Source organism: Salvelinus namaycush, chromosome 15 (genome assembly GCF_016432855.1).
Source record: "Salvelinus namaycush isolate Seneca chromosome 15, SaNama_1.0, whole genome shotgun sequence".
Lineage (NCBI taxonomy): Eukaryota > Metazoa > Chordata > Actinopteri > Salmoniformes > Salmonidae > Salvelinus > Salvelinus namaycush.
In genome coordinates, this window is record NC_052321.1 from 5,741,996 (window position 1) to 5,756,784 (window position 14,789).

General features: G+C 41.5%; 1 protein-coding gene across 1 annotated transcript in view; it reads left to right on the forward strand.

Annotated features, from left to right (window-relative positions):
- The window catches only part of wdr35 (WD repeat domain 35), a 59,145-nt gene extending 45,712 nt beyond the window's left edge, over window positions 1-13,433 (forward strand). The window contains exons 23-27 of the mRNA XM_039009250.1: window positions 599-763; window positions 6,009-6,149; window positions 7,400-7,556; window positions 11,890-12,130; window positions 13,001-13,433. Of these exons, the coding sequence (XP_038865178.1) occupies window positions 599-763; window positions 6,009-6,149; window positions 7,400-7,556; window positions 11,890-12,130; window positions 13,001-13,151 (855 nt within the window). The 3' untranslated portion in view covers window positions 13,152-13,433. The remainder of the gene's footprint in view (window positions 1-598; window positions 764-6,008; window positions 6,150-7,399; window positions 7,557-11,889; window positions 12,131-13,000) is intronic.
- The last annotated feature ends 1,356 nt before the right edge of the window (window positions 13,434-14,789 follow it).

Sequence of the window (14,789 nt, forward strand, 5' to 3'; positions counted from 1 at the left end):
TACTTTTCTTCCATTTCCTGTTGTGCTGAAAACCACATATGGCCAGGACCTCCAGCATTAGGCTCACACCAATAGCTTTTAAATTATCTTTCGACTGGTTATTTTTTCCAAAGCCCTAACATATTGTTTTTTTCAATCTAATTTCTATATTTTCAAATATATAAGAAAATATACAGTACCAGTCAAAAGTTTGGACACACCTACTCATTCCAGGGTTTTTCTTTATTTTTTAGTATTTTTTACATTGTAGAATAATAGTGAAGACATCAAAACTATGAAATAACACATATGGAATCATGTACTAACCAAAAAAGTGTTAAACAAATCTAAATATATTTGAGATTCTTCAAAGTAGCCACCCTTTGCCTTGATGACAGCTTTGCACACTCTTGGCAGGCGTGTCCAAACTTTTGACTGGTACTGTGTATTAAAAAGTATTTATTCACAACACATACGAACATATCACAATTACCCAACAACAAAACACTACTTTCCACACCACATGTAAACACAAAGACACAACATTGTTCTGTCTCACACTTATACATTCATATCAGGTGCATTTTATTAGTTCATAACTGTTTTTGCTTTTTCACAGTGGAACAAAGCTGTGGAGCTGGCCAAAAACCACAACATGAAAGAGATCAACTCTCTTCTGGCCAAGTATGCCTCTCACCTGCTGGAGAAGAACAAGCCTTTGGAGGCCGTGGAGTTGTACCGTAAAGCCCACCATTTCCTAGAAGCAGCTAAACTCATGTTCAAGGTACTGCCAACGATTATGCCTTAACACCATGTAAAGTCACATTCTTGTTTTGAAGTGGCTTCTGGCTAAAGAAGGCAAATGTTGGAATGTAATTGGTAGGGCACACATAAGGGGACATGATCAACCAATAGAAAAATCTGCAGTGTATTCTGCAACACTTCCAATAATAAATACCACACTTCACCACTACAGTAAATACCACACTTCACCACTACAGTAAGTACCACACTTCACCAAATACCACATTTCACCACTTCAGTAAATACCACACTTCCCCACTACAGTAAATACCACACTTCCCCACTACAGTAAATACCACACTTCACCACTACAGTAAATACCACACTTCACCACTACAGTAAATACCACACTTCACCACTACAGTAAATACCACACTTCACCACTACAGTAAGTACCACACTTCACCAAATACCACATTTCACCACTTCAGTAAATACCACACTTCCCCACTACAGTAAATACCACACTTCCCCAAATACCACATTTCACCACTACAGTAAATACCACACTTCCCCACTACAGTAAATACCACACTTCACCACTACAGTAAATACCACACTTCCCCACTACAGTAAATACCACACTTCCCCACTACAGTAAATACCACACTTCCCCACTACAGTAAATACCACACTTCCCCACTACAGTAAATACCACACTTCCCCACTACAGTAAATACCACACTTCCCCACTACAGTAAATACCACACTTCCCCACTACAGTAAATACCACACTTCCCCACTACAGTAAATACCACACTTCACCACTACAGTAAATACCACACTTCACCACTACAGTAAGTACCACACTTCACCAAATACCACATTTCACCACTTCAGTAAATACCACATTACAGTAAATACCACACTTCCCCACTACAGTAAATACCACACTTCACCACTACAGTAAATACCACACTTCACCACTACAGTAAATACCACACTTCCCCAAATACCACATTTCACCACTACAGTAAATACCACACTTCCCCACTACAGTAAATACCACACTTCCCCACTACAGTAAATACCACACTTCCCCACTTCACCAAATATCACACTTCCCCACTACAGTAAATACCACACTTCCCCACTTCACCAAATATCACACTTCCCCACTACAGTAAATATCACACTTCCCCACTTCAGTAAATACCACACTTCTCCACTACAGTAAATACCACACTTCCCCACTACAGTAAATACCACACTTCCCCACTACAGTAAATACCACACTTCCCCACTACAGTAAATACCACACTTCACCACTACAGTAAATACCACACTTCACCACTACAGTAAGTACCACACTTCACCAAATACCACATTTCACCACTTCAGTAAATACCACACTTCCCCACTACAGTAAATACCACACTTCCCCACTACAGTAAATACCACACTTCACCACTACAGTAAATACCACACTTCACCACTACAGTAAATACCACACTTCACCACTACAGTAAATACCACACTTCACCACTACAGTAAGTACCACACTTCACCAAATACCACATTTCACCACTTCAGTAAATACCACACTTCCCCACTACAGTAAATACCACACTTCCCCAAATACCACACTTCCCCACTACAGTAAATACCACACTTCCCCACTACAGTAAATACCACACTTCACCACTACAGTAAATACCACACTTCCCCACTACAGTAAATACCACACTTCCCCACTACAGTAAATACCACATTTCACCACTTCAGTAAATACCACATTACAGTAAATACCACACTTCCCCACTACAGTAAATACCACACTTCACCACTACAGTAAATACCACACTTCACCACTACAGTAAATACCACACTTCCCCAAATACCACATTTCACCACTACAGTAAATACCACACTTCCCCACTACAGTAAATACCACACTTCCCCACTACAGTAAATACCACACTTCCCCACTTCACCAAATATCACACTTCCCCACTACAGTAAATACCACACTTCCCCACTTCACCAAATATCACACTTCCCCACTACAGTAAATATCACACTTCCCCACTTCAGTAAATACCACACTTCTCCACTACAGTAAATACCACACTTCCCCACTACAGTAAATACCACACTTCCCCACTACAGTAAATACCACACTTCCCCACTACAGTAAATACCACACTTCACCACTACAGTAAATACCACACTTCACCACTACAGTAAGTACCACACTTCACCAAATACCACATTTCACCACTTCAGTAAATACCACACTTCCCCACTACAGTAAATACCACACTTCCCCACTACAGTAAATACCACACTTCACCACTACAGTAAATACCACACTTCACCACTACAGTAAATACCACACTTCACCACTACAGTAAATACCACACTTCACCACTACAGTAAGTACCACACTTCACCAAATACCACATTTCACCACTTCAGTAAATACCACACTTCCCCACTACAGTAAATACCACACTTCCCCAAATACCACACTTCACCACTACAGTAAATACCACACTTCCCCACTACAGTAAATACCACACTTCACCACTACAGTAAATACCACACTTCACCACTACAGTAAATACCACACTTCCCCACTACAGTAAATACCACACTTCCCCACTACAGTAAATACCACACTTCCCCACTACAGTAAATACCACACTTCCCCACTACAGTAAATACCACACTTCCCCACTACAGTAAATACCACACTTCCCCACTACAGTAAATACCACACTTCCCCACTACAGTAAATACCACACTTCACCACTACAGTAAATACCACACTTCACCACTACAGTAAGTACCACACTTCACCAAATACCACATTTCACCACTTCAGTAAATACCACATTACAGTAAATACCACACTTCCCCACTACAGTAAATACCACACTTCACCACTACAGTAAATACCACACTTCACCACTACAGTAAATACCACACTTCCCCAAATACCACATTTCACCACTACAGTAAATACCACACTTCCCCACTACAGTAAATACCACACTTCCCCACTACAGTAAATACCACACTTCCCCACTTCACCAAATATCACACTTCCCCACTACAGTAAATACCACACTTCCCCACTTCACCAAATATCACACTTCCCCACTACAGTAAATATCACACTTCCCCACTTCAGTAAATACCACACTTCTCCACTACAGTAAATACCACACTTCCCCACTACAGTAAATACCACACTTCCCCACTACAGTAAATACCACACTTCCCCACTACAGTAAATACCACACTTCCCCACTACAGTAAATACCACACTTCCCCACTACAGTAAATACCACACTTCCCCACTACAGTAAATACCACACTTCCCCACTACAGTAAATACCACACTTCCCCACTACAGTAAATACCACACTTCCCCACTTCACCAAATATCACACTTCCCCACTACAGTAAATACCACACTTCCCCACTTCACCAAATATCACACTTCCCCACTACAGTAAATATCACACTTCCCCACTTCAGTAAATACCACACTTCTCCACTACAGTAAATACCACACTTCCCCACTACAGTAAATACCACACTTCCCCACTACAGTAAATACCACACTTCCCCACTACAGTAAATACCACACTTCACCACTACAGTAAATACCACACTTCACCACTACAGTAAATACCACACTTCACCACTACAGTAAATACCACACTTCCCCACTACAGTAAATACCACACTTCACCACTACAGTAAATACCACACTTCACCACTACAGTAAATACCACACTTCCCCACTACAGTAAATACCACACTTCACCAAATACCACACTTCACCACTTCACCAAATACCACACTTCACCACTTCAGTAAATACCACACTTCCCCACTACAGTAAATACCACACTTCACCACTACAGTAAATACCACACTTCACCAAATACCATATTTCACCACTACAGTAAATACCACACTTCACCAAATACCACACTTCACCACTTCAGTAAATACCACACTTCCCCAAATACCACACTTCACCACTAGAGTAAATACCGCACTTCACCACTACAGTAAATACCGCACTTCACCACTACAGTAAATACCACACTTCACCACTACAGTAAATACCACACTTCACCACTAGAGTAAATACCACACTTCACCACTAGAGTAAATACCACACTTCACCACTAGAGTAAATACCACACTTCACCACTAGAGTAAATACCACACTTCACCACTAGAGTAAATACCACACTTCACCACTAGAGTAAATACCACACTTCACCACTACAGTAAATACCACACTTCACCACTAGAGTAAATACCACACTTCCCCACTTCAGTAAATACCACACTTCCCCACTTCAGTAAATACCACACTTCCCCACTTCAGTAAATACCACACTTCCCCACTTCAGTAAATACCACACTTCCCCACTTCAGTAAATACCACACTTCCCCACTTCAGTAAATACCACACTTCCCCACTTCAGTAAATACCACACTTCCCCACTTCAGTAAATACCACACTTCCCCACTTCAGTAAATACCACACTTCCCCACTTCAGTAAATACCACTCTTCCCCACTACAGTAAATACCACACTTCCCCACTTCAGTAAATACCACACTTCCCCACTTCAGTAAATACCACACTTCCCCACTTCAGTAAATACCACACTTCCCCACTTCAGTAAATACCACACTTCCCCACTTCAGTAAATACCACTCTTCCCCACTACAGTAAATACCACACTTCCCCACTTCAGTAAATACCACACTTCCCCACTTCAGTAAATACCACACTTCCCCACTTCAGTAAATACCACACTTCCCCACTTCAGTAAATACCACACTTCCCCACTTCAGTAAATACCACTCTTCCCCACTTCAGTAAATACCATACTTCCCCACTACAGTAAATACCATACTTCCCCACTACAGTAAATACCACACTTCCCCACTTCAGTAAATACCACTCTTCCCCACTTCAGTAAATACCACACTTCCCCACTTCAGTAAATACCACTCTTCCCCACTTCAGTAAATACCACTCTTCCCCACTTCAGTAAATACCACACTTCCCCACTACAGTAAAATCTAATACTTATCATTCAATTCAGTCCTTAGATAATAACCTTCAGAGGTATTCAACTACATTGTGCCTCGGACCGGATTAGACAAAGACCCCTGGCTGAGCTCTTATTATTCTCCAGTACACTGGTGTCAGAGACACATCTGTCGTCTGCTCTGTTAACTTGTCAGATAGCGGATGAGGAGGCTAAGAGGAGGACCCGGCCATTGAGGGTGAAGAAGCTTTATGTGCTGGCAGCCCTGCTAGTGGAGAACTACCACAGCCAAGTGAAGACCTCCCAGCAGAACAAGGCCAAGGGGAAGACGTCAGAGGTACACAACCCACACAATCATTAAGACATGCAATCCTTTAGGTCCTATGTGTCATTGTGGTTTGTTGGCTGCTATCAAATCAAATGTTATTTGTCACACGCATTGTAAACAACAGGTGTAGACTAACAGTGAAAGGCTCACTTACGGTTGCTTTTCCAATAATGCAAAGTAAAAATAAAAAAAATTAGCTATTTAATGCTAACAGTAATGTCATTTACAATTTGTTGGAGTTGTTGGCTACAAGGGTCTCATATATATAGTGTTTACACCAGTGCAAAGGGAGCACTTGTTATTTTCCAAAAGTGAATACAGATTAAGCATATCAATAGTTTGGTGTTTAATTCCCCTCTGATAACAGATGTACTGATACCATAGCTTGGTCTTTAATTCCCTTCTAATAACAGATGTACTGATACCATAGTTTGGTCTTTAATTCCCCTCTGATAACAGATGTACTGATACCATAGCTTGGTGTTTAATTCCCCTCTGATAACAGATGTACTGATACCATAGCTTGGTCTTTAATTCCCTTCTAATAACAGATGTACTGATACCATAGTTTGGTCTTTAATTCCCCTCTGATAACAGATGTACTGATACCATAGCTTGGTCTTTAATTCCCTTCTAATAACAGATGTACTGATACCATAGTTTGGTCTTTAATTCCCCTCTGATAACAGATGTACTGATACCATAGCGTGGTCTTTAATTCCCCTCTGATAACAGATGTACTGATACCATAGCTTGGTCTTTAATTCCCTTCTAATAACAGATGTACTGATACCATAGTTTGGTCTTTAATTCCCCTCTGATAACAGATGTACTGATACCATAGCTTGGTCTTTAATTCCCCTCTAATAACAGATGTACTGATACCATAGCTTGGTGTTTAATTCCCCTCTGATAACAGATGTACTGATACCATAGCTTGGTCTTTAATTCCCCTCTAATAACAGATGTACTGATACCATAGCTTGGTGTTTAATTCCCCTCTGATAACAGATGTACTGATACCATAGCTTGGTCTTTAATTCCCCTCTAATAACAGATGTACTGATACCATAGTTTGGTCTTTAATTCCCCTCTGATAACAGATGTACTGATACCATAGCTTCGTGTTTAATTCCCCTCCGATAACAGATGTACTGATACCATAGCTTGGTCTTTAATTCCCCTCTAATAACAGGTGTACAACAGTGTTCATTCCCATGTCTTTTGAACCTGTCAGCTACTCCCTTCTCTTCCTTCAGGCTACATCTGCTCTAGCTGGCCTGCTGGAGGAGGACGCCACCTCGTCAGACAACCGCATGGTGGACAGCGCCTGGCGTGGGGCCGAGGCCTACCACTTCTTCCTGCTGGCTCAGAGGCAGCTGTACGAAGGCTACATGGTGAAAGCCATGAAGACAGGTACCCCCCTCTCTCTGTTACATTCTCTCTGCTGTTCCTGACAACCTTCTCACTTCACCAGGTATGAAAAGACACGGCAAATAACAAAGACAGCCCTCTCTTTTAACAAGGGTCTATAGGCCTATGCCTTCTCCGAGGTATGACTGTGCACGTAAACCTTTCTCATTCATCCTTGAGGGGGTGTTCTTTTTACTAGCCCTCTGTTCATACATTCAAACTGTTAAATCACTCTGTAGCACCATCAAATGAACTGGTCCGCTGTAGCTCAGTTGGTAGAGCGTGGTGCGTGCAACGCCAGCATAAGTGGGTTCGATTCCCGCGACCACCCGTACGTAAAATGCTTTGGATAAAAGCGTCTGTTAAATGACACATCACATTACTATCTTTCTGAAGGCAAACAGAGTTAGCAAACTAAATCTCAATGGAGACCATGACAAAAGCCTATACCGGAGTAAACGTCTGTATTTATCAAGACCACCTTGAAAGGTTTATTTTTTTATGAGCTTGGTTTAACTGAACAGGTTCCTGTATTCCCTACCAATAGGTGCAAGGCTTTGGAAAACCTCCCTGGTCTTTGTTTATTTTATTTAACTAGGCAAGTCAGTTAAGATCTGTTACGTACACCTCTTGGAGGAGGGAACGGACCGCCCTGCTACATCTCAACTCCCCGTGGAGTGAAAAAGTATGTGATCGTAGGTGCGGGGAATGACGACAGAGGCAGAGAAAAATACAGTTTACAGGGAATTTATTATTCCGTCACACAGTAAAAAGTGGAGGAAAAGGGATGGACGGAACCAAAGCAAAGAAAGTAAAAAGTTAGATTCCCCTTAGCTGCCGCCCCACTTCTTACCTAACCTTTAGCACCACCTGGCGCTCTAACCTGAATACAGGGGGTGGTCCGCCCAGGTCTTACCTAGTGTGCATAGACAGATTAAATACTACTGGTGATGTAGGCCTCTCACCTAAACACTCACAAGGTGCATTCCCCTTCCCCCCCTGGGAACAAATGAAACAGAATAATTACCAATAATTTACATGAACAATTTCAATTAACCAAAAACACTAAGTCCTATTGGCATACACATACCTCAGAAGGAGCGGCTACAAAATAATAGCCCCAAAACTTTTACTGACCGCCACAAGAATCAACACAGGACATAAAAATAAGCTATTTTCCCTGGGGAAGGAACACTGGCTTTTATCCAGCTGGAGAAGGAGTTGGTAATTGCAGAGACCGCTGTATCCCCTGACGAGAGGGAGGGGTCAGAGCTCCAATCAGCAATGGGCTGACCAATCAGCTGTTTCAGGAATCCAGGAAACCATTTCCTGAAATACACACGCATACAAACCCACAACAACACAGAAACTGGGGAACGTAACAAGAACAAATTCTTATTTACAATGACGGCCTAACAAAAGGCCTCCTGCGGGGACGCGGGCTGGGATTAAAAATAAAAATATATATAAATATAGGACAAAACACACATCACGACAAGAGAGACAACGCTACATAAAGAGAGACCTAAAGACAACGCTACATAAAGAGAGACCTAAAGACAACAACATAGCAAGGCAGCAACACATGACAACACAGCATGGTAGCAACACAGCATGGTAGCAACACAGCATGGTAGCAACACAGCATGGTAGCAACACAGCATGGTAGCAACACAACATAGCAGCAGCACAAAACATGGTACAAACATTATTGGGCACAGACAACAGCACAAAGGGCAAGAAGGTAGAGACAACAATACATCACGCAAAGCAGCCACAACTGTCAGGAAGAGTGTCCATGATTTGAGTCTTTGAATGAAGAGATTGAGATAAAATGAAGAGATTGTGATTAAATCTGTGTTTGAAATTAACCGCTCGACTGAGGGACCTTACAGATACTTGTATGTGAGGTTACAGAGATGAGGTAGTCATTCAAAAATCATATGCAACTCATTATGTGACTTAAGCACATTTTTACTCCTGAATTTATTTATGCTTGCCATAACAAAGGGGTTGAATACTTATTGACTCAAGACATTTCAGATTTTTATTTGTAAAAACTTTAAAAAAAAACATAATTCCACTTTGACATTATGGGATATTGTGCGTAGGCCAGTGACACAACATCTCAATTTAATTCATTTTAAATTCAGGCTGTAACACATAAAAAATTGGAAAGAGTCAAATGGTGTGAATACTTTCTGAAGGAACTGTATTCAGGGTGTGATTAGCTTGGTTTAACTGAACAGCTATATGTATTCAGGGTGTGATTAGCTTGGTTTAACTGAACAGCTGTATGTATTCAGGGTGTGATTAGCTTGGTTTAACTGAACAGCTATATGTATTCAGGGTGTGATTAGCTTGGTTTAACTGAACAGCTATATGTATTCAGGGTGTGATTAGCTTGGTTTAGCTGAACAGCTATATGTATTCAGGGTGTGATTAGCTTGGTTTAGCTGAACAGCTATATGTATTCAGGGTGTGATTAGCTTGGTTTAACTGAACAGCTATATGTATTCAGGGTGTGATTAGCTTGGTTTAGCTGAACAGCTATATGTATTCAGGGTGTGATTAGCTCGGTTTAACTGAACAGCTATATGTATTCAGGGTGTGATTAGCTCGGTTTAACTGAACAGGTAACTGTATTCAGGGTGTGATTAGCTCGGTTTAACTGAACAGGTAACTGTATTCAGGGTGTGATTAGCTTGGTTTAACTGAACAGGTAACTGTATTCAGGGTGTGATTAGCTCGGTTTAACTGAACAGCTATATGTATTCAGGGTGTGATTAGCTTGGTTTAACTGAACAGGTAACTGTATTCAGGGTGTGATTAGCTCGGTTTAACTGAACAGCTATATGTATTCAGGGTGTGATTAGCTCGGTTTAACTGAACAGCTATATGTATTCTAAGGGTGTTTGCGGAATGTGGTCACATGTCAGTTTCTTGGAAAATAGTTGTGTTGTAGAAATGTAGGTTACCTATTCATGTATAAATCGCTTGTACAATGTTTGACCAGCACTGACCTTAACCCTTGTGTTGTCTTAAGGGTCAAACATGACCCGCCACTATGTTTAACAGCAGAGAAATCCCCCTAAATTATATTTTTTCAACCAAAAAATTGATGACTTTTCCTAGAGTGACCCCAACATTAGAAAAAGTGAAACATCTCCTTTGTTCATATTTCCATGAAAGCTGTACACCACCAGGGTACAAAGATTATTTTTTGACCCGGTAGTTATAAAAAAATGGCCTGAGGTGGCACAATGTCACGTGTGACAATTTCTTCACCTCTTTTGAACTCATCAGCCAGCAGCTCCTGAAGAGGAAGATCACCATGGTTGGCACAGTTAGAAAGAACAAGCCTGAGCTCCCCCCTGCACCCCCACCACTACTCTAGTTTCTTACCTCCCAAAGAGGAACAAGAATGTGGTCCTCCTGAGCATACTGCACAAAACCGCTGAGATTGTTGATCGTGAGGACAGGAAGCCAGCCATCATCCTGGACTACATCCACAAGAAAGAAGGCGTGGACAACCTGGACAAGGTGATTGGAACTTACAGCTGCAGGAGGATGACTGCCCGCTGGCCCCTGGTCAGCTTCCATAACATCATTGATGTGTCCTCATACAATGCCTTCATGATATGGAACAAGATCAACCCTACCTGGATGCCTGAAAAGCGGAACAAGAGGAGGGTGTTCCTGGAACAGCTGGGAAAGGCACTTGTAACCCCACACATTCAAAGAAGGGAGCGCCTCCCCTGCACAGCAGCCTCTGCAGCGCTTGTGAAAGCTGTTCAGGGGGCTGAATCTTGTCCTGATCCACCTGAGGCTGCAGCTGATGCCAATTCTTCCACTCAAAGGACTGTAAAACAAATACTATGTGCTACACATGTGAGAAATACATCTGCAAAGTCCATGCACACACACTTGCATATTGTTCTACATGTGCTAATTAGAGTGGATTGATTTATTGTCTTCACGTTTTTGTTTTGTATCTATTATCTTATTTTATTCTTATTTATTGTTGTTGTTTATACACCATGTGGGTGGGGGCAATGGTTCATAAAATGGGAGAAGACTAGTATTTTGTAGTTGAATTCCTCATTGTACAGTATATAAGAATATATCACTATGTTGCCAAAAAATGTTAGACTGTTATTGTTTCCCTTCAATAAAATGCATTAAAAACTACTTTCTGCACATTTCTGCTACTTTTTTAGGCTGTACAAGTGCTGTCTCTTTCAACAAAAAAAAAATATGTTTACACCTATGCAGTACCTTTTAGCAATAATAATAATAATAAACCTCTACTCAACCAATCTCCACTCCTTACCAGCTCTCCACCTACGGGACTATGAGGACATCATCCCAGTGGTTGAGATCTACTCCCTGCTGGCCATCTGCTCGTCAGCCAACCGGGCTTTCAGTACGTGTTCCAGAGCCTTCATCAAGCTGGAGTCCCTGGAGAGCCTGAGCCCTGAGCAGAGACAGCTCTACGAAGACCTGGCCCTGGAGATCTTCACCAAACACAGCCCCAAGAACAACCACATGTCTGGACAGGACAACGCTCCTGAGGGGTGAGGGCCATGACCACTGCATTACAGGCCTGGGTTCAAATAGGATATATATAATTTTTATGAATATTTTAGCTGTGCTTGATTGAGCTTGCCTGCCGGCTGGCTTAATGGTTGAGTACTAAACCCTGTCCATCTTGTACCCTGGTCTGGACTGCTAAACCCTGTCCTTCTTGTACCCTGGTCTGGACTGCTAAACCCTGTCCTTCTTGTACCCTGGTCTGGACTGCTAAACCCTGTCCTTCTTGTACCCTGGTCTGGACTGCTAAACCCTGTCCTTCTTGTACCCTGGTCTGGACTGTTGTACCACTGATAGCTACAGTTACACTCTCCTTTTCTCTCTCTCTCCATTTCTCTCTCTTTATCAGTTACGCTCTCCTTTTCTCTCTCTCTCTCTCTCTGCGTCTCTCCTTTTCTCTCTCTGCTGATCATCAGGGATTACTAATATACATTGTGGTCATTTCCCCTTGTTGGAAAAAGCCCTACGCAGGTTCCAACTGTGGCTTGTGTAATTGCTCTGTCTATGTAATATAACAGGACTACGGCTGTCTCATTGTAGTACTTACTTAGTTAAATGGTAATTACCTGATCATTCTACACTTGGGTTTATTTTGAGCTTCAGTGACACAAGCATCCCCGGGTAACAATTGGTACTATGTAGATACTGATTGAGTTGAATCCTTTCAGGTAAGTACCAGATAGTATTTATTGTTGCCACATAGTTTCTTAGTTAGTACTATATACATACCAGGAAGGTACCAGCTTTAACCAGGCTGTAAAACAAAGTATTAGCAAAACGTCCACTGTTCCACGTGACAGGCCTGTAGTTAGTAAAGCTTCATCTTCTCCAACCATCACTCTGTTCTCTTCCAGGGCTGAGGGGAAGCTGCCCACCTGCATTGTGACCGGCTGGACCATCTCAGAGTACCAGTTCTGGATGTGCAGCGTGTGTAAGCACTGTGCACTGGAAAACGAGATTGGCAGCCACAACTTCTGCCCTCTGTGCCACAGCTCGCTGGCATAAAGTCCAAGATCTTTAAGTCAATCAGTACTGCAAACTTTTGAGTTTCCAAGGATAAGCCCCAAGAACAGGGCAGCTACGGCACATACATTGGCTCACACTACACTCAGGCTAACTAAATACAATGCCTTCAGAAAGAATTCATATCCCTTGATTTATTCCACATTTTGTTGTTACAGCCTGAAGTCAACATGGGTTAAAAAACATTTTTCTCACCCATCTACACACATCTACACACATAATGACAAAGTGAAAACAGTTTTTTAGAGATTTTTGCTAATTTATTGAAAATGAAAAACAGAAATATCTCATTTACATAGGTATTCACACCCCTGAGTCAATATTTTGTAGAAGCACCTTTGGCAGTGATTACAGCTGTGAGTCTTTCTGGGTACGTCTCTAAGAGCTTTCCACATCGGTACTGTGCAACATTTGGCAATTTTTTAAATTTTTATTCTTCAAGCTCTGTCAAATTGGTTGTTGATCATTGCTAGACAACAATTTTCAGGTCTTGCCATAGATTCTCAAGTAGATTGAAGTCAAAACTGTACCTCGGCCACTCAGGAACATTCAGTGTCTTCTTGGTGAGCAACTCTCGTTTAAATTTGGCCTTGTGTTTTAGGTTATCGTCCTGCTGAAAGATTCATTAATCTCCCAGTGTCTGGTGGAAAGCAGACTGGACCAGGTTTTCATCTAGGATTTTGCCTGTGCTTAGCTCCATTCTGTTTCTTTTTTATCCTGAAAAACTCCCCAGTCCTTAACGATTACAAGCATACCCATAACCTGATGCAGCCAGCACTATGCTTGAAAATATGGAGAGTGGAACTCAGTAATGTGTTGTATTGGATTTGCCCCAAACATAACACTTTGTATTCAGGACAAAAAGTTAATTGCTTTGCCACATTTTTTGCAGTGTTAGTGAAGTGCCTTGTTGCAAACAGGATGCATGTTTTGGAATATTTGAATTCCTTCTTTTCACTCCGTCAATTAGGTTAGTATTGTGGAGTAACTACCATGTTGTTGATCCATCCTTTTCTCCTATCACAGTCAATAAACTAACTGTTTTAAAGTCTCCATTGGACTTATGGTGAAATCCTTGAGCAGTTTCCTTGCTGTCCGTCAACTGAGTTAGGAAGGACACCTGTGTCTTTGTAGTGACTGGGTGTATTGATACACCATCCAAAGTGTAATTAATAACTTCACCATGTTGAAAGGGATATTCCATGTCTGCTTTTTTATTTTAAACCATCTACCAATAGGTGCCCTTCTTTGCGAGGCATTGGAAAACCTCCCTTGGTGCCTGGTCTTTGTGGTTGAATCTGTGTTTGAAATTCCCTGCTCGACTGATGGACCTTACACATAATTGTATGTGTGGGGTACAGAGATGAGGTAGTCTTTCAAAAGTCATGTTAAACACTATTATTGCACACAGAGTGAGTCTATGCAACTTATTATGTGACTTGTTAAGCAAAGTTTTTCTCCAGGACTTATTTAGGCTTGCCATAACAATGGGGTGAATACTTATTGACTCAAGACAGCTGTTCATTTTTTTATTGATTTGTAAAAATTTCGAAAACACAATTCCACTTTGACATGGGGTATTTTGTGTAGGCCAGTGACTAAAACAATCTCAGTTTAATC